Genomic DNA, 19,909 nt, shown 5'->3' with positions numbered 1-19,909 from the left:
GTCGGCACAGACTCTGTGGGCCGAAGGGCCTGTTTCAGTGCTGTATCTCTAATCTAATCTAAAACGTCATGGGCTGCCACGTTCAGGCAACTGCCAGGACTAAAGATGGCGCCGGTCAAATAATCACAGAGGTGGGTGGAGGGTGGGTGGTGGAACGGGGCGGGGGGAGGGAGATGGAATTTGCTTCCAGTGTTTGAAACCCTTCAGCTCTTTCTATGATTTCACAAATTTAACAATAAGATTGAGAGGGTATTTCACCGCCATCTTCAGCTCCTGTCTGAATTTCGTCTGGGTCACAGTATAAATACATGTGTTGGTGCAGGAACTGAGAAGCTGCAGCATCATGGCTGTGCGATCTGTGATAAAGACAGGGTCAGTGAAGGAGGAATAAGACTGAATATCTGCAATTCGAGTATAAATGTTAAATACAAGCCGGGTCACCCATAACAGTATAAAACTTCCGGATATACAGAAGAGTAAAATAATTGATTTCCTGCGATTCTCCATCTCTGGGTCCTTGTGATTCTCTGCATTGCTGTGGCGCCGGAATCCCCTGCGGACTTTGCTGGAGAATAAAATCCGTCTGACAGTCAGGACATTGAGCAGCAAAATGAGAAAGACCGGGACACAAGGTGTGAAAATGAGATGAAACAATTCAAATGCCCCCCATATGGTGGAAGTATAGAAGCTCAGTTTATTAGCACAACCCATGGGAACATTATTAATATTGCACTCTTGTACCAGTGTAAAGTACCAGGGGAGAGACTCTAAACAGCCCAGCACACTCACTGTTCCCACAACCACAGCCGCCGTTTTCTCACTGCAATATTTTGTTTTCAGCTTCTCACAACAAATGGCCACAAATCGATCAAAGGTGAAAGTGACTGTAAGCCAGACAGAAACAGCTGTGGATGCAAAAAGCAGAAAGATAATGAGAGAACACACAGGAGTAATTCTCAGGAATGAACCTGGGAAATAAATTAAAACAATCCAGTACAATATGGGATCAGTGATAACGACCAGGAGATCAGCCACTGCCATTCCCACCAGGTGGACAGTGATACATTTGGAGAGACCGCACTTTCTTCGGGACAGGATCACAATCGCCACCAAGTTAACTGGAAGAGAGAGAAAAGGAAGCAGAGAAATTACTGATCAGGCCCTGAGACAAAGCAGCAGTTTGACAGGATCTGGGCTGAAATTTCCAGCTTTTTGCTGCATCGAGCGGTGAAAACTGATTCATTGACCTGGGAAGTGCTTTGTCACAGTGAAATGTTTGAAAACACAGTTATTAATAATGAATTTGGGAATTGATGCAGAAAGTGAATAAAGTCATCACCGGATCGACTGGAAGTACTGACAGTGAAGGTCCACAGTGAAGCAGAGGAGAGGTGAAAGTGTCAGCAGCAAAGTCAGTTCAGCAGCTAGACTTCTGAAGTAGAGTCAGACACACACAGAGTGAAATAATATTTGATAACAGTGATAATCAATAAATACATTGAAATCCCAGTTAAACTGAGCCATGTTATTGGAGAGGGAGGACATTGTTCTGTCCCCTTGGAACACTGAGACCGTGAGATGTCTCATTATCAATCGCTGACAAAAAAATCATAAAAATATTCCAGGACCGGTTAGATCCACATCATGAAACTGTTAAAAACTCCTGATGGTCTGATTATTGATCCTAACTGAAACATCTCCTTCCAATACATTCAATACACAGAATAATCCAGTAATAATGCCACAGTTACTTAAAACAATACCATTACATACATAATACTGTTCCTGCAAGAATGAAAGTGTCGACAATAAGGAGATTCCAGCAGTAAATTGCTGGAAAAGAACAAGCGGCTGTGTAACACACACAGTGAGAAATAGTGCCCAGGACAGCAGCACAGTTAACATCGATATACACCATTAACAGCTGAGATACTGGCATACCAGCAACTCCAATTGCTGCAAGTACTGGATAACAAATGTCTTCTATCATAGACATTGCTGGATATCCCATTTCTGTGTGAAGCAGGGAATTCGATTGGCCTGGAATCCAAAGCTCCAGCAGGCACTCTGAGCTGATCCATTCCAACGGGTCCTGATTTATACAGGGGGTACGTCTCCACTGACACGGTTATATCCCTGATCATTGCTATTTGTTACACTCACCTGAACAAACACATTACATCAGCAGCTTTGACTCTGATGTAAATAATATGGTGGATAAAACACAATCAATTCAATGTCAATGACATTTTCTGAGTAAGACCTCTCTCGGGAATAAACCTGAAATCTGCACTCATACTGGATGGATGGCAATTATGAGAGGCGTCATTTACATTTTCCATATTATTGTATTGACCTTGTTCACTTCTGGATATTCTATTGTAAATGTAACTGATCTGTCTGCAGTGGACACAGAATCCAGGGACAAAAGCAATCCCGTTTCACTCTGTTCCTGCCTTTGCCCAGTTAAAATGTGAACTTTGAGTCTCCGATTCGGGACCATGTTCAGGGTTACAGCCCAGAAACTACTGTGAGTGATATTACGGGACAGACACTGTATGCATCCATTTGGGAGGCAGTTGGGTCGTGATAATATCACAGGTCACGGAATCCAGAGGCCGAACCTGATGGCCTGGGGACGGGGGCTCAAATCCCACCACGGCAGCTATATAAAACAGAGGGAGCGCCCTTTCTATGCATAATGTAGAGGGAGCTCCCTCTCTATTTGTAAAGTGGAAGGAGCACACTCTCTATTTATAAAGTTGGGGGCGATGAAGGAAAGAGGAGAGAGGGAAACGGAAACAAATGGGGAAATGGAGAGAGACAGACAAAGTGGAAGACAGAGAGAGACAGATGATTTAGCGAAATGGGAGCTTGACGGAAGCCCAGTAACAATCCCCATTGTCTGCCCAGTCCGGTATTTGCGGTTTAATGTGAGGGTTTTAGGGATGCGTTTTTTTTCCAGATATAGCAATGAAACAGGCCCTTCGGCCCACCGAGTCTGTGCCGACCATCAGCCACCCAATTATACTGATTCAACACTAATTCCATATTCCTACCACATACCCACCTGTCCCTAACATTTCCCTGCCACCTACCTATGCTCGGGGCAATTGATAATGGCGAATTTACCTAACAACCTGCAAGTCTTTGGCATGTGGGAGGAAACTGGAGCACCCGGAAGAAGCCCACGCAGACGCAGAGAGAACTTGCAAACTCCATACAGGCAGTATCCAGAATTGAAACCGGGTCGCTGGAGCTGTGAGGCTGCGGTGCTAACCACTGCGCCACTGTGCCGCCCAGAGAGTGTTAGATGAGTGTTTGATATTTTCAAACTGTATTGACATTCCCAACAAAAGCAAGAGTTAAAGATTCAAAATTAACCAAACAAATGGCTCAAAGCAATGCTGTCCATGTACAGAGGGACAGAAAGATGGAGGGAGTGAGTCACAGATGGAGAGAGACACAGACAGAGTGGGACACAGACAGAGGGAGAGAGAGAGAGACAGAAAGGGAGGCAGGCAAATGCAGAGTGAGACAGACAGAAAGGGAGGCAGGCAGACGCAGAGGGGGCGAGACAGGGAGAAAGCGAGCGAGACAGATACAGAGGGAGAGAGACAGATGCAGAGGGAGAAAGGGACAGAGAGAGAGAGAGAGAGAGGGAGACAAACAGAGGGAGAAACAGAGACAGAGGGAGAGACAGACAGAGAGAGAGGGGGGCGAGATTACAGGAAAAACTTTATATCTAATCATGTTGAAGAAATATAGAATTAAAAAGTAAAACTGGCTGTGTGCAAGAACTAATTTTGAAAGGAAAGATCAGGGGTTTAATGTGAGTGTTTTGGGGGCAATTGGTGGATCAGTGATTGATATTTTCAAACTGAAGTGACATTTAATAATCTTGAAAAAATATTATTAAACACTGACAAACTTTAGAAGTAGGGTAATGGAATACAGTATGTGAGGGGAGCTTGACAGAACCTCAGTAACAATCCCCATTATCTGCACAGTCCTGTATTGGGGGTTTAGTGTGAGAGTTCAGGGGGCTGGTGTTGAACAGTGTTTGATATTTTCAAACTGCAGTGATGCTCCCAGCAAGGGCAAGATTTACAGGTTCAAAATTTACCAAGAAATGGATAAAAACATTTCTTTCCAAGGAGAGAGAGATGGTGTTAGAGAAAGAGTCATGGAAAGGGGCAGAGAAAGAGGGAGAGGGTGAGGGAGAGAGAGAGAGAGAAAGATGGGAAGAAACAGACATGAGAGGGAGAGACAGAGAGAGGATGAGAAAAGTTGGAACAATCATTAACAATCCTCATTATCTGCCCAGTCCTGTTTTTGGAGGTGAGTGTGAGTGTTTTAGGGTGAATGTTGGATCAGTGTTTCATATTTTCAAACTGCAGTGCCAATCCCAACAAGGCTGTTAAAGTATATAAGAGCAGGGAGGTTATGCTGGAAGTGTGTAACTCATTGCTGAAGCAGGTACAGTGTGGGTTTAGATACAGAGTAATGCAGTGGATTCAGAGAAGGAGGGAGAGACGGGCAGAAAGAGTGAGGAGATCCGGGGAGGCAGGCAGATTGTAGTGAAGCTTTACATCTAACCACGTGAAAAAAATAAATAATTAAAAATGTAAATGGACTGCGCACTGAAAATACTGTCCGCACACAAAAACTAAAGTCACACACCACCCTAACTGAAAATATATCACCATTCCTTCACTGTTACTGGGTCAAAATCCTGGAACTCCCTTCCTAACAGCACTGTGGGTATACCTACCCCACATGGACTGCAGCGGTTCAAGAAGGAGTCTCAACACCACCTTCTCAAGGGCAATTAGGAATGGGTAATAAATGCTGGCCTGGCCAGTAACGCACACATCCAACAAATAAATAAGGCAAATAAAAAGTTGACATCGAGTCACTTAAGGAGCTATTAGACGAGTCCAAAAAATTGGTCAAAGGCGTTGGTTTGAGGCAGCGTCTTCAAAGACGAAAGAGAGTTAGTGAGACGGAGAGGTTTAGGAAAGGAATTCAAGAGTTAGGCCTTGGCAGCTTGAAGGCACGGCCACCAATGTTGGAACAATTCAAATTAGGGCTGCTCAAGAGGCCAGAATTAGAGGATCACAGATATTGGTGGATTGTGGAGCTGGAGGAGATTGCAGAGATATGGAGGGGTCATTTGTGGAAGACAGTTCCAAACTTCTAACACCCTTTGTATGTTGAAGTGTTTCTGAATTTCATCTTTGAAAGGGCTTTCGACTAATTTTTGATTTTTAGACAGTTCCCCCGGTCCGAGACTGTCCCCATCGAATACTCACAGGGCAGGTACAACACGGGGTTAGATACAGAGTAAAGATCCATCTACCAATGCCAGACTGGCTGTTCCTCTGTCTCTTTCTCCTCATCTCTCACTGCCTGCAACACCCTTTCTCTGCCTCACTTTCTCCCTCTTCCCATCCTGAGAGCAGGAGGGAGAGATTGAGGTAGTGCACAGAGGGAGATAGAGATAGAGGGAGAAAGGTAGAGAGATAGACTTGTAAAGTGAGTAACAGAGAGTAGAAATAATGTTTCAGAGAGTAGAAGAGATGGGAAGAGAGAGAAAGAGATGAAGAGAGATTACCAGCAAGAGAGTTTACCAGAGATTACCTCTCTCTCAGTCCCTATTACTCCTTTCCAATTTGTTACCATCTCCATCTATTTTCGCCCTCTACCCCGATGTTTCACAATCCATGCCTTTCGCTCGTATGTCTGTGTATACTGCAGTGAAGGATTACATCAAATTATTATGTTTTACATTTGCTCTTTCAATCTAACTGAACAATCTCTCAAACTGTGAACAGAGGGGCCTTGGAGTGACTGTCCACTGATTCCTGAGGGTAACAGGACAGGTGGACAAGGTGGTTAAAAAGGCTAACGGAATACTTTCCTTTATTGGCCGATGTAGAGAATATAAGAGCAGAGAGGTTATGCTCGAACTGTATAAAACACTAGTTAGACCACAGCTAGAGTACTGTGTACAGTTCTGGTCACCACACTACAGGAAGGATGTGATCACACTAGAGAGTGTACGGAGGAGATTTACAGAGGATGTTGTCAGGAATGGAGAATTATAGCTATGAGTAAAGATTGGATAGGCAGGAATTGTTTTCTTTGGAACAGAGAAGGTTGAAGGGAAGATTTAACTGAGGTGTATGAAATAATGGCGGGCCAAGATAGAGTGGATAGGAAGGACCCATTTCCCTTAACAGAGGGGTCAATAACCATGGGCATAGATTACAAGATTTCCACAACTATATTATGAGGGTGTGATGGCTTCCATGGTGGAATACCTTGCTGGATTTTAACAGTGAAGCGTTTTCCTTCCTGATCATCAAAACTGGCCGCCTGGGCCCCAACTTCATCCACATTTCTCCCACTCTACCAATATTTCACTCTACATGCCTATCTTTCTCTGTTTGTGTACAGAGCAGTGAAGGATTACATCAAACGAATATATCTTACATTCTCCCTTTCAATCCACCCCAACAATCTCTCTCTCCAACCTTGTCCCTCTCAACAGCACTCTCTCTGCCTGCATATCTAAGCCTCTCTCCCTCTGTCTCCCTCTTAGTGTCAGAGATAGCAGGAGGGAGAGACAGAGAGAGGCAGACACAGAGAGACACAGAGAACAACCCCAGCTTCTCCAATCTATCCACGGAACTGAAGTCCCTCATCCCTAGAACCATTCTTAAGAATCTTTTTTGCACCCTCTCTAAGGCCTCCACATTCTTCCTGAAGTACGGTGTTCAGAATGGGACAATGCTCCAGTTGAAGGCAAACCAGCGTTTTACATAGGTCATATTTTCCTTGCTTTTGTATTCAATGTCTCTATTTAGAATCTCAGGACCCCTTATGCCGTTTAGCCACTTTCTGAAACTGCCCTGTCACCTTCAGTGATAGGTGCACAAACACTCCCCAGATGTGTCTGTTCCTGCATCTCCTTTACAATCGTATCCTTTATTTTATATCGTCTGTCCTCGTTTTTCCTAACCGTGGATGTGGAAGATGCGGGCATAGTTCTTAATAAATACATTTCGACTGTCTTCACAAAAGAGGGGACGACATAGACATTGTAGTCAATGAGGAGGTTCTTGAAATATTGAATGGGATAAATCGTGAGAGAGGAAATATTCAGGGGTTTAGCATCTTCGAAAGCTGATAATTCACCAGGCTCACACTGTTTAGAGGTGCAAGGGTGGAAATATCAGAGGCTCTGACCATCATTTTCCAATCCTCTCTGGTTATAGTCGTGCTGCTAGAAGACTGGAGGACTGCGTATGTTGTACTGTTGATTAACAAGTGTGAAAGTAATAGACTGAGTAATTACAGGCCACCCAGGCTAATCAGAGTGGAGGGAAAATTATTCGGCGCAAGGGAATGATTGATTCCTTTCTAGTACTGTGTCTCAGTGTCTCCATGTCTGTGTCTCTGTCACAATTTGAGCACTACCCTTACATTGGTGAGGTGTCGGTCACTGAAATAAATGTCCCAGTGTTGTGGTAACATAAAATGGCCACCGAGAATCAGCCTAAAATGTCTGACTAATGTTTGTGGATTTCCACAGATGTTTGAGTGAGGAGAGAGACAGACAGACAGACAGACAGACAGAAAGAGAGACCGGGAGAGAGACACAGACCAAGACACAAAGAGTGATAGTAAGATATTTGTCATTGGACAGAGGAAGAGGAGGAGGCCATTTGGCCTCTCAACCCTCTTCTGTCATTCAATGAGCACGTGGCTCATGTGTGATCTAACTCCATGTACCTATCTTTTCCCCGTAATACCTTTGGTTAACAAAAATCTATCAACCTCAGATTTAAAAACTAACAAGTGCCTCTGCATCAATTGCCGTTTGTGGAATTGATTTCCAAACTGATACCAAACCTGAAAGGTTTTTAAGACAGCGTTTAGATTTTTAGACTATGCCCCCAAGTTCCTGACTCCGAAGCCAGTGGGAATAGTTTTTCTCTGTCCATCCTATCAGTTTCCCGTATTATCTTAAAAGTATTCATCCAATATCCTTCTAAATTCCAGAGAAAGGACTTGTTGGAGCAGGAGGGGAGACTGGAGCAGATGGTTTGGGAAAGTGGATAAACTGAAGCAATGGATGAGGAGACTGAGGATTCAATACAGTGAGAGGAGAGGCTGAGATTCACAGGGGGAGACTGCAGCAGAGTGTTAGAGGAAATCTAATCTATAGATCCCAGTAATACAACTCAATTAATACATTCAAACAATAATCCCTGTGGTTATTGGTGTAGGAGAACAGTTCATTGTTTCTACAATATAGTCAATATATTTAGTTTGTACAGGCTAATAAATATAAATTTAAATATATTTCTGATATCAGCCTCGCTCTTTATTAAATTCAGCAGTCCCAGAGATTTTAAACTGCAGTATTTGAATAATGAATTACCATCAGTGTAGAACTGATTCTATTCTGTTCATTCAGCCACTACGTAAGGAATAGGATCTTTCTGCAAAACAAAATGAGGACCTGACAGAAATCAACACAGAGAATCAAGTCCAACAGGAAAATGAACACAATCTGACAACAGACAACTTCAACTCACAGTTTCTCTCACTATTTGTTCTGGTCATTCCAGCACTTTATGATAGTGAATTATTTACACTGCTGCTTCTTTCTCTTTCTCTTTACTTCAGCTTTTCTTTTTCTATCGGTTTAGTTCTCCTTGCTACTTTTCTCCTTCCCTATCTCTCTGGAGTACACACACCCTGTAAATTGTTACTTAATGCTGCTTTTCACATATGATTTATACCTAACATTCTGCGCCTGTGTTATTTTCACCTGCCCCAGGTTCAATGATTCTATCCTCAGAGTCAGTTTGTTCAATGGTGAAACCTTTTTCAATAATTGAATGCGTCTACAGAACACTCAAGTCTCCATATGATCACCTACGCTCTTCACTTCATCAACAATACATGGAATAAACAGGATCGAAAGCTACTTCCAGTCAAACCTCACAATCATTGAAATTCCTTCTCCTGTAATAATAAAGTAATCTGTTAGAATGTGGGATTGTTTGATTCATCAAACACCAACATCAGCGCTGCAGCTGATAATCTCCAGATAAATGGAAAGACTCTTGATTCCAACTTTAGAGTGTAAACCAATATAACATCACATCAGTACTTTCTATTTTACAATGTAGTCCAGTGACAGTGAAGGGTCCACAGTGAAGCAGGGAAGGAGATGTGAAATTGCCAGCAGGAAACTCAGTTCAGTAGCCACGTTTCTGAAGCAACGTCAGAAACACAAAGCATGAAATAATATTTGATAACAGTGATAATCAATAAATACATTGAAATCCCAATTAAATTGAGCCACGTTATTGGGGAGGGAGGACATTGTGCTGTCCCCTTGTAACACTGAGACTGTGAGATGTCTCATGATCAATCACTGAAAAAAAAGCATCCTTAAAAAGTATTGCAGGACGGGTTAGATCCACATCATGAAACTGTTCAAAGCTCCTGATGGTCTGATTCGTGATACTAACTGAGATGCTTGATTTGAATGCTCTCAATACACTGAATAATCCAGTAACAATGCCACGGTTGCAGAAACCAATACCATCAATGACATAATACAACTCCTGCAGGACTGAAAGAACAGACAATGAGGAGATTCGATCAGTAAATTGCTGGAAAAGAACAGGCGGCTGTTTAATACACATACAGTGAAAAATAACACCGTGTACAGCAGCACAGTTAACATCGATTTACACCAATAACAGCTGAGATGCTGCTTACCAGAAACTCCAATTGCTGCAAGTACAGGATAGTAAATGGATATGAACTGATAGATTACTGGATATCCCATTTCTGTGAGAAGCAGAGACTTCTGTTAGCCTGGAATCCAATGCTCCAGCAGGCACTCTGAGCTGATCCATTCCAATGGGTCCTGATTTATACAGGGGATAAGTCTCAACTGACACTGTTATACCCCTGATCATTGCTATTAGTTACACTCACCTGAACAAACACATTACATCAGCAGCTTTGACTCTGATGTAAATAATGTGGTGGATAAAACACAATCATTTCAATGTCAATGACATTTTCTCTCTCGGAATAATCCTGAAAACTGTACTCATACTGGACGGGTGCTCCAATTATGACTGGCATCATTTACATTTTCCATAATATTGTATTGACCTCGTTCACTCCTGGCATTTCTATTCTAAATGTAACTGATCTGTCTGCAGTGGACACTGAATCCAGGGACAAAAGTAATCCCGTTTCACTCTGTTCCTGCCTTTTCCCAGTTAAAATGTGAACTTTGAGGATCTGATTCAGGAACATGTTCAGGGTTGTAGCCCAGAAACTACTGTGGGTGATATTGGGTGACAGGCTCTGTACATGTACATTAGGGAGGCAGTCGCACAGTGATAATATCACTGAGCTAGTGATCAAGAGGCCCAACATGATGGGTAGGGGACAGGGGTTCAAAACCCACCATGGCAGCTGTATAAAATAGAGGCAGCTCCCCCTCAGTGTATAAATGGGACGGAGCTCCCTCTCTATGTATAAATTGGAAAGAGCTCCCTGTCTATGTATAAAGTGGAGGGATCTCCCTCTCTCTGTATAAACTGGATGGAGCTCCCTCTCTATGCACAAAGTGGAGGGAGAACCCTCTCTCCGTATAAAGTGGAAGGTGCACCCTCTCTATGTATAAAGTGGAGGGAGCTCCCTCTCTTTGTATGAAGTGGAGGGAACTCCCCCTCTAAGTATAAAGTGAGGGCGCTCCCTCTCGACGTCTAAAGTGGAGGGAACTCCCTCTCTACTTATATAGTGAGGGAGCTCGCTCTCTGCGTATAAAGTGGAGGGAGCTCCCTGTCTATGTATGAAGTGGAGGGAGCCCCCTCTCCATGTATAAAGTGGAGGGCGATTAACGACAAAGGAGAGAGGGAAATGTAAACAAATGGAGAGCGAGACGAAATGAAAGACAGTGAGAGACAGAAGAGACAGTGAACTGTGAGCTTGACAGAATCCCAGTAACAATCGCCATTGTCTGACCAGTCCGGTATTGGGGATTTACTGCGACTGTTTTAGGGCCGAGTGTTGGCACAGTGTTTGATATTTTCAGACTGCAGTGACATTCCCAACAAGGGCAAGAGTTGCAGGTTCATAATTAACCACGGAATGGCTCTAAACATTGCTGTCCAGGGAAAGAGGAAAGGGGAGAGATGGAGGGAGACAGACACAGAGAGAGTGGTACAGAGACATTGCGGGGAGAGAGAGTGAGTTAGAGGGAGAAAGACAAAGCGATAGACAGATACAGAGGGAGAGAGGCAAACAACGAGAAGGAGAGAGACAGACAGAGGGTGAAACAGAGACTGAGGGAGAGGCAAAACAGAGAGATTGTGACAGGGCGAGATGATAGGAGAAACTTTAGATGTACCAATGTTTGAAAAAAGATAAAATTTAAAGATAAAGCTGGCTGTGCACAAGAACTAAATCTGGAAAGAAACATTGGGGGTTGAGTGTGAGTGTTTTGGAGGCAACTGTTGGATCACTGTTTCATATTTTCAAACTGCAGGGACATTTAATGCTGCTGAAAAATATTATCAGAAATTGACAAACTTTAGAAGCAGGGGAATGGGGATACAGAGTGAGAGGGGACCTTGACAGAACCTCAGTAACAATCCCCATGATCTGCCCAGTCCTGTATTGGGGGTTTAGTGTGACTGTTTAGGGGGCGAGTGTTGATCAGTGTTTGATATTTTCAAACTGCAGTGACGTTCCCAGCAAGGGCAAGATTTACAGGTTAAAAATTAACCAAGAATTGGATAAAATCATTTCTGTCCAAGGGGAGATAGCGTGAGATATGGTGTGAGACAGGTGCAGGCACAGTCATGGACTGATGCAGAGAAAGAGTGAGAAGGAGATAGAGGGATAGAGAGAGATGGCGACAGACAGACATGAAAGGGAGACAGATAGAGGATGAGACAAGATGTAACCGTCAGTAACAGTCCTCATTATCTGCCCAGTCCTGTATTGGCAGTTTAGTGTGAATGTTTTACGGGTGAGTGTTGGATCAGTGTTTGATATTTTCAAACTGCAATGACCTTCCCAAAAAGGCAGGTATAGAATAGAAGAGCAGGGAGGTTACGCTGGAACTGTATAACACATTGGTTCGGCCACAACTTGAGTACTGTGTGCAGTTCTGGTCACCTCATAACAGAAAGGATGCAATTGCACTAGTGAGGGTGCAGAGGAGATTTACGAGGATGATGCCAGAACTGGAGAAATGCAGCATGAGGAAAGCTTGTACAGGCTGGGGTTATTCTCTCTGGAACAGAGAAGGCTGAGGGGAGATCTGATTGAAATGTGAGGGGCTTGGATAGAGTGGAGGTGAAGAATCTACTCACCTTAGCTGACAGCTCAGTGACGAAGAGGCACAGAATTGAAGTGATTGGTAGAAAGTTTAGAGGAAAGATGAGGAAAATGTTTTTCACCCAGAGGGTGGTGAGGGTCTGGAACACACTGCCTGAGAGGGCAGTTGAGGCAAAGAACCTCAACTCATTCAAAAGAAGTCTGGATATGCACCTCAAGTGACGTAATCCACAGGGGTATGGGACAAATCGTGGCAGATGGGATAAGAATAGGTGGATCGTTTTTAGGCCGGCACAGAGACGATGGGCCAAATGGCCCCTTTCTTTGCCTTAAATTTTCTATGATTCTAAAGGAAAGAGTTGCTGGTGCAAAATTAACCAAGAAATGTCTGAAAGCATTGCTGTCCTCGGACAGAGAGAGGGAGGGAGAGATGAAAGGAGGGAGAGAGATACAGAGTGAGGCAAAGAGGGAGATACAGGGAGAGAGGAAGAGAGAGAGACAGGGACGACAGAGAAAGAGAGAGGGTGGGGGTAGAGACAGAGCGAGAGGGGGAAACAGACACAGAGAAGGAGGGAGAGAAAGAAACAGGGGAGAGAGAGACAGGGGAGGCAGAGGGGAGTGAAAGACAGACAGAGGGAGTGGCAGAGAGAGAGATAGAGGATCGGCAGGGGGATAGACAGGGAGGGACAGAGGGAGACGGAAAAACAGACAGAGAGAGAGCTGGAGATGGAGAGACAGAGAGAGAACGTTTGGGAGAGACAGAGATGGGGGAAAAGGGATAGACGGAGAGACTGAGACAAGGAGAGAGTGGTGAGACAGGGATTGGCAGGGAGAGGGACAGCGAAAGGAGGAAGACCAAGAGACAGCGAGGCAGAGCGAGAGAAATAGAGTGTGGGACAAAGGGAAGGACAGAGAGAGGGGCAGAGAGAGACGGGGAGACCGAGAGAGAGAGAGAGACAGGACAAAGAGAGAGAGAGAGAGAGAAAGAGAGGAATGATAGAAACATACAGAGAGACAGCGACATAGAGTGGAGAGACTACAGCAGCAACTTTCGGTCAGTTATTTTCACTTTGGTTGTGGAAAACGTCTGGAAAAATAATTCGGATCAATATCAATGGACAAATGCGAGTTAATTAAGAAAAGGCAGTATGGATTTCTTAAGGGAAAATCATGTTTAACTAACTGGCTGGAGTTTTTTGAGGAGGTTACAGAGAGGGTTGATGAGGGCAATGCTGTTGATGTGGTGTACATGGACTTTCGTTGATACAATGCCACACAACAGACTTGTGAGCAAACTTGTAGCTCATAGAATAAAAGGGATGGTAACAACATGGATACGGAATTGGCTGAGTGACAGGAAACGAAGAGTCGTGTTTAATGGATGTTTTTCAGGCTGGAGAAAGGTTTGTAGTGGAGTTCCCCAGTGGTCAGTGTTGGGACCCTTGCTTTTCCTGATATATATTCATGACCAAGACTTGGTGAACAGGGTACAATTTCAAAGTTTGCTGATGATACACGACTTGGAAGCATTGTGAACTGTTAGCAGGATAGTGACACACTTCAAAAGGACATAGACAAGTTGGTGGAATGGGCAGGCAGGTGGCAGATAACGTTCAATGCATAGAAATGTGAAGTGATTCATTTTGGGAGGAAGAACATGGAGAGACAATATAGAATAAAGGGAACAATTCCAAAGGGGGAGCAGGAGCAGAGGGACCTGGGTGTATCTGAGCAGAAGTCATTGAAAGTGGCAGGCCAGATTGAGAGAGCGGTTAATAAAGCATACAGTATCCTGGGATTTATTAATAGGGGCATAGTGTTCACGAGCAATGAGTTTATGTTGAACTTGTATAAGATACTAGTTCGTCCTCAGCTGGAGTATTGCGTCCATTTCTGAGTGACAATTTTAGGAAATTCGTGAGGGCATGGGAGAGAGTACAGAAGGGATTCAAGAGAATAGTTCCAGGGATGAGGAATTTCAGTTATGAATATAGATTGGAGAAGTTAGGACTGTTTTCCTTGGAGAAGAGAAGGCTGAGAGGTGATTTGATAGAGGTATTCAAAATTATGAGGGATCCTGAAAGAGTAGACAGAGAGACACTCTTGTCTCTTGTGAAAGGATCGAGAACGAGATGGCACATATTGAAAATATTTGGTAAGAGATGCAAAAGTGACACGGGGAAAAACGTTTTCATGCAGTGAGTGGTTAATGTCTGGAATGCGCTTCCTGAGAACGTCGTGGAGGCAGGTTCAGTTGAAGCATTCAAAGGGAATTAGACGGTTATATGAAAAAGAAGAATGTGCAGAGTTATGAGGAGAAGGCGGGGTAATGGAACTGAAAATTGCACTCTCGGAAAACCAGTGCAGACAAGATGGCACGAATGGCCTCCTTAAGTAATGCAACAAATCTGAGACAGAGGCAGAGAAAGAGAGAGAGGGAGAGATAGAGAAAGATGCAGAAGGAGAGAGAGCATGTGCGAGAGACAGAGACAGAGAGGGTGAGACAGAGAGAGGGAGAGGCAGAAAGAGAGACAGACAGGCAGATGGAGACAGAGACACAGTGACATAGAGAAAGAGGGAGACGGAGAGAGAGAGGGAGAGGCAGAAAGAGAGACAGACAGGCAGATGGAGACAGAGACACAGTGACATAGAGAAAGAGGGAGACGGAGAGAGAGAGGGAGAGGGAGAGAGCGAGAGAGAGAGAGAGAATGACAGATAGGGAGGTAGAGAAAGAGACAGAGTGGGGGGGGAGAGATGATCTGAAAGAAAAGCAGAGCTATGGATTGAGACAGAATAAGAGGGAGATAGAGAGGGAGAGACAGTGATAGAGAGAGGGAGAAAGAGAGATGGACACAGAAAGAGAGGAGAGGCATAGAAAGGAAGATGGAGAAAGAGAGAGAGAGAATCTCACAGTGGAGATACACGAATAACAGAGCCACACAGTGACACTTAGAGCAGAGATACTATTATACCAGACCGACTCAGCGAATCTCCTTGTGGAGATATTATATTAACAGACTCACTCAGTGACTCTACTTGCAGATATACGATCAAAAGAGACCCATACAGTGTCTCTCCCTGTGGAGATACTAAAATAACAGATCCACTCAGTGACTATCCATGTGACGATACTATAATAACAGACCCACTCAGTGACTCTCCCTGTGGAGGTATTAAAATAACTGACCAACTCAGGGACGCTCGCTGTGGAGATAGTATAAAAACAGACCCACTCAGTGAATCTCCCTGCAGAGATATTATAATAACACACCTTTCAGTGACTCGCCCAGTGGAGATATTAAAATAACAGACACAGACAGTGAATATCCCAGGGCAGATACTATGATGAAAGACCAATGAGAGATTCTCCCTGTGGAGATAAAATAATAACAAATCATCTCAGCCATCCTCACTGTGGGATCGACTAAAGACATTCCCTAACAGTGACTCTCCCTGTGGAGATACCTAAATAACAGACCAACTCCGTGATTCTCCCGATGGAGATACCATAATAAAATACCCAATCAGTGACTCTCCAGTGGAGATCAAATAATACGAGATCTACTCCGTGACTCTCCATGTGGAGATACTCTGACAAAAGACCCACTCAGTGACTCTCCCTGTGGAGATACTATAATAACAGACCCACTCAGTGACTCTCCCAGTGGAGCTACTATAATAACAGACCCACTCAGTGACTCTCCCAGTGGAGATACTATAATAACAGACGGACTCAGTGACTCTCCATGTGGAGATGGTGTAATAGCAGAACCACTCAGTGACTCTCCCTGCGGAGATACTGTAACAACAGACGCACTCAGTGGCATTCCCTGTGGTGATAAAATAATAACAGACCATCTGAGCTACCTTCACTGTGGGCATTCCATAATGACATACCCTATTAGTGACTGTTCCTGTGGAGATACCTGAATAATAGACGAAATCCGTGACTTTCCCTGTGGATAGACCTGAACAAAAGTACCAGTCAGTGTTTCTCCAGTAGAGATACAATAATAACAAACCCATTCAGTGATGCTCCCAGTGGAGATCAAATTAATAACAGACTCGGTACGTGACCGTCCCAGAGCAGAACACATAATATCAGACCCACTCAGCGACTTTCCCTATGGAGATACTAAAGTAACAGACACATTCAGTGACAAACACAGTGGAGTACTTTGATCAAAGACCCATTCAGTGACTCTCCCTGTGGAGAAAAAATAATAACAGAGCATCTCAGCTTCCTTCACAGTGGGGATCCTATAATAACATACCTTGTCAGTGACTCGCCCTGTGGAGATAACGGAATAACAGACCCACTCTCGGACGTTCCTTGTGGAGCTACCATTATAACAGACACATTCAATCACTCTCCCTGCGGAGATGCTGTAATAACAGAGCCACTCAGTGACTCTATCCGAGCATATACAATAATAACAGAGCCACTCAGTGACTCTATCCGTGGAGACACAATAATAAGAGACCCACTCAGTGAATCTCCCTGTGGAGATACTATAACAACAGACCCACTCAGTGACTCTATCCGTGGATATACAATAATAACAGACCCACTCAGTGACACTATCCGTGGAGACACAATAATAGACCCACTCAGTGAATCTCCCTGTGGAGATACTATAACAACAGACCCACTCAGTGACTCTATCCGTGGATATACAATAATAACAGACCCACTCAGTGACACTATCCGTGCAGATACTATAACAACAGAACCACTCAGTGACTCTATCCGTGGAGATACAATAATAACAGACCCACTCAGTCACTCTCCCTGTGGAGATACTATAATAACAGACCCACTCAGTGAATCTCCCTGTGGAGATACTATAATGACAGACCCACTCAGTGACTCTCCCTGAAGAGATACCATAATAAAAGACCCACTCAGTGACTCTCCCAGTGGAGAGACCATAATAGCAGACCCACTCAGTGACTCTCCCTGTGGAGATGCTATAATAACAGACCCACTCAGTGACTCTCCCTGAAGAGATACCATAATAAAAGACCCACTCAGTGACTCTCCCTGTGGAGATACTATAATAACAGATCCAACAGTGACTCTCCCAGTGGGGACAATATAATAAAAACACATTCATTCAGTCTTCTTGTGGAAATACTATGATAACAAACACATTCAGTGACTCTAACGGAGCAAATACTGGAATAACAGACCCATTTAGTCACCCGCCCTGTGGAGATACTATAAAGAGAGACCCAACCCGTCACTCCCGCAGTGGAGATACCATAATATCGGTCATACTCAGCGACTCTCCTTGTGGTGATTCAATAATAACTGACCCATCAGTGACTCTCCCTGTGGAGATATCATAATAACAGACATACTCATGGACTCTCCTTGTGGAGATAGCATAGCAGACTCATGCAGTCACTCGCCTGTGGTGATGCTATAGAAATAGACCCACTCCGTGACTCTCCCAGTGGAGATACTGTAATGAAGGAGCCACTCACCCACTCACTCTGTGGAGGTACTATAATAACAGAACCACTCCGTAACTCTCCCTGTGGAGATACTGCAATAACAGACCCAATCATTCAGTGACTCTCCCTGTGGAGATACAATAATAACAGAGCATCTCAGCCACCTTCACTGTGGGGATCCTATATTGACATACCCGATCAGTGACTCTCGCTGTGGAGATACTGGAATAACAGACCCACTCTCTGACATTCCCTCCGGAGCTCCTATTATAACAGATCCAATCATTCACCTTCCTAGAGGAGATACTATAATAACAGACCCGCTCTGTGACACTCCCTGAGGAGCAACTATAATAACAGACCAATCCGCCACCTCACTGTGCAGATAATATAATAACAGAACCATTCATTTACTCTTCTTGTGAAAATACTATAATAACAGACACACTCAGTGACTCTAACAGAGGAGCTACTGCAATAACTGACCCATTCAGTGACACTCCCGGTGGAAAAGTAACAATAGCAACAGAGGTACAATAGTAACAGAGACACTCAGTCACTCTCCGTGCGGAGATACTGTCAGAACAGCTCCACTCAGTGACTCTATCCACGGAGATAGAGAAATAACAGACCCACTCAGTGGCTCTCCCTATGGAGTTACTATAATAACATACCCACTCAGTGACTCTCCCTGTGGCGATACTGTAATAACAGATCCACTCAGTGACTCTGTCCGTGGAGATACAAGAATTTCAGCCCCACTCCGCCACTCTTCCTGTGAAGTTACTAAAATCACAGAACCACTCAATGACTCTCCCTGTGGGATACTATACGAACAGACCAACTCAGTCACTCTCCCTGTGGACATACTATAATAACAGATGCACTGCATGACTCTCCCTGTGGAGTTACTAAAATAACAGACCAACTCAGTGACTATCCGCGGGGAGATACTGCAATAACAGAACCACTCAGTGACTTCCCCTGTGGACATAAAATAATAACAGACCCACTCAGTCACTCTCCCTGTGGAGGTACTATAATAACAGAGACACTCAGTGACTCTACCTTTGGAGATACTATAATAACAGACACACTCATTGAGTCTCCCTGTGGAGGTACGATATTAACAGACTCAATCAGTGACTCTCCCAGTGGAGATCAAATAATAACAGAACCACTCAGCGACTTACCAGTGTAGACACTAAAATAACAGACCCACACAGTGACAATCACAGTGTAGATACTATGATCAAAGACCCACTCAGTGACTCTGCCTGTGGAGAAAAAATAATGACAGAGCATCTCCGCCTCCCTGTCAGTGGGGATCCTACAATAACATACCCTATTCGTTACCCACCCTGTGGAGATACTAATCAACAGACCCACTCAATCACTCCACTGTGGAGATACAATAATGACAGACCCACTCAGTCACTCTCCCTGTGGAGCAAAAATAATGACAGAGCATCTCCGCCTCCCTGACAGTGGGGATCCTACAATAACATACCCTATTAGTGACCCTCCCTGCAGAGCTACTAAACAAAAGACTCACTCAGTTACTCGCCCTGTGGAGATACAATAATAACAGACCCACTCAGTCACTCTCCCTGTGGAGATACTACAACAGACGCACTCTGACTCTCCCTGTGGAGATAAAGTAATAACAGACCATCTCAGCCACCTTCACAGTGGGGATTCTATAATCACATACCCTATCAGTGACTGCCCCTGTGGCGATGCCTGATTAAAGACCAACTCAGTGACTCTCTCTGTGGAGAGACCTTAATAAAAGACACAGTCAGTTTTTCTCCTGTGGAGATACTATAATAACAGACACAATCAATGACTCTCCCAGTGGAGATCAAATAATAACAGAACCACTCAGCGACTCTCCCAGTGTAGATGCTAAAATAACAGACCCATGCAGGGACAATCACAGTGTAGATACAATAATCAAATACCCAATCGGTGACTCTCCCTGTGGAGAAAACATAATAACAGACCATCTCAGCCTCCCTCACAGTTTGGATCCCAGAATAACATCCCCTATTAG

The 19,909-nt window shown here is 44.1% G+C and overlaps 1 protein-coding gene across 1 annotated transcript; it reads right to left on the bottom strand.

Annotated features, from left to right (window-relative positions):
* Positions 1-213: 213 nt before the first annotated feature.
* On the bottom strand, positions 214-2,011 carry LOC137381175 (G-protein coupled receptor 15-like). Its single transcript, XM_068053558.1, has 2 exons — positions 1,942-2,011; positions 214-1,118 (listed from the first exon to the last, which is right to left on the bottom strand). Exons 1-2 carry the CDS (start codon positions 2,009-2,011, stop codon positions 214-216), a joined length of 975 nt encoding a protein of 324 aa, XP_067909659.1.
* Positions 2,012-19,909: the final 17,898 nt, after the last annotated feature.

The sequence above is a fragment of the Heterodontus francisci genome, chromosome 21 (assembly GCF_036365525.1).
Source record: "Heterodontus francisci isolate sHetFra1 chromosome 21, sHetFra1.hap1, whole genome shotgun sequence".
NCBI lineage: Eukaryota > Metazoa > Chordata > Chondrichthyes > Heterodontiformes > Heterodontidae > Heterodontus > Heterodontus francisci.
The sequence above is the reverse complement of the archived record's forward strand: the minus strand, read 5'-3'. Positions and strand labels throughout refer to the sequence as shown.

Bases quoted from the DNA above. Each gene is read 5' to 3' on its own strand.
- LOC137381175 (XM_068053558.1), bottom strand. From the start codon at position 2,011: ATGGGATATCCAGCAATGTCTATGATAGAAGACATTTGTTATCCAGTA. The intron at 1,119-1,941 runs GTATGCCAGTAT...TCTCTCTTCCAG, and splicing joins TGCAGCAATTGGAGTTGCTG to TTAACTTGGTGGCGATTGTG.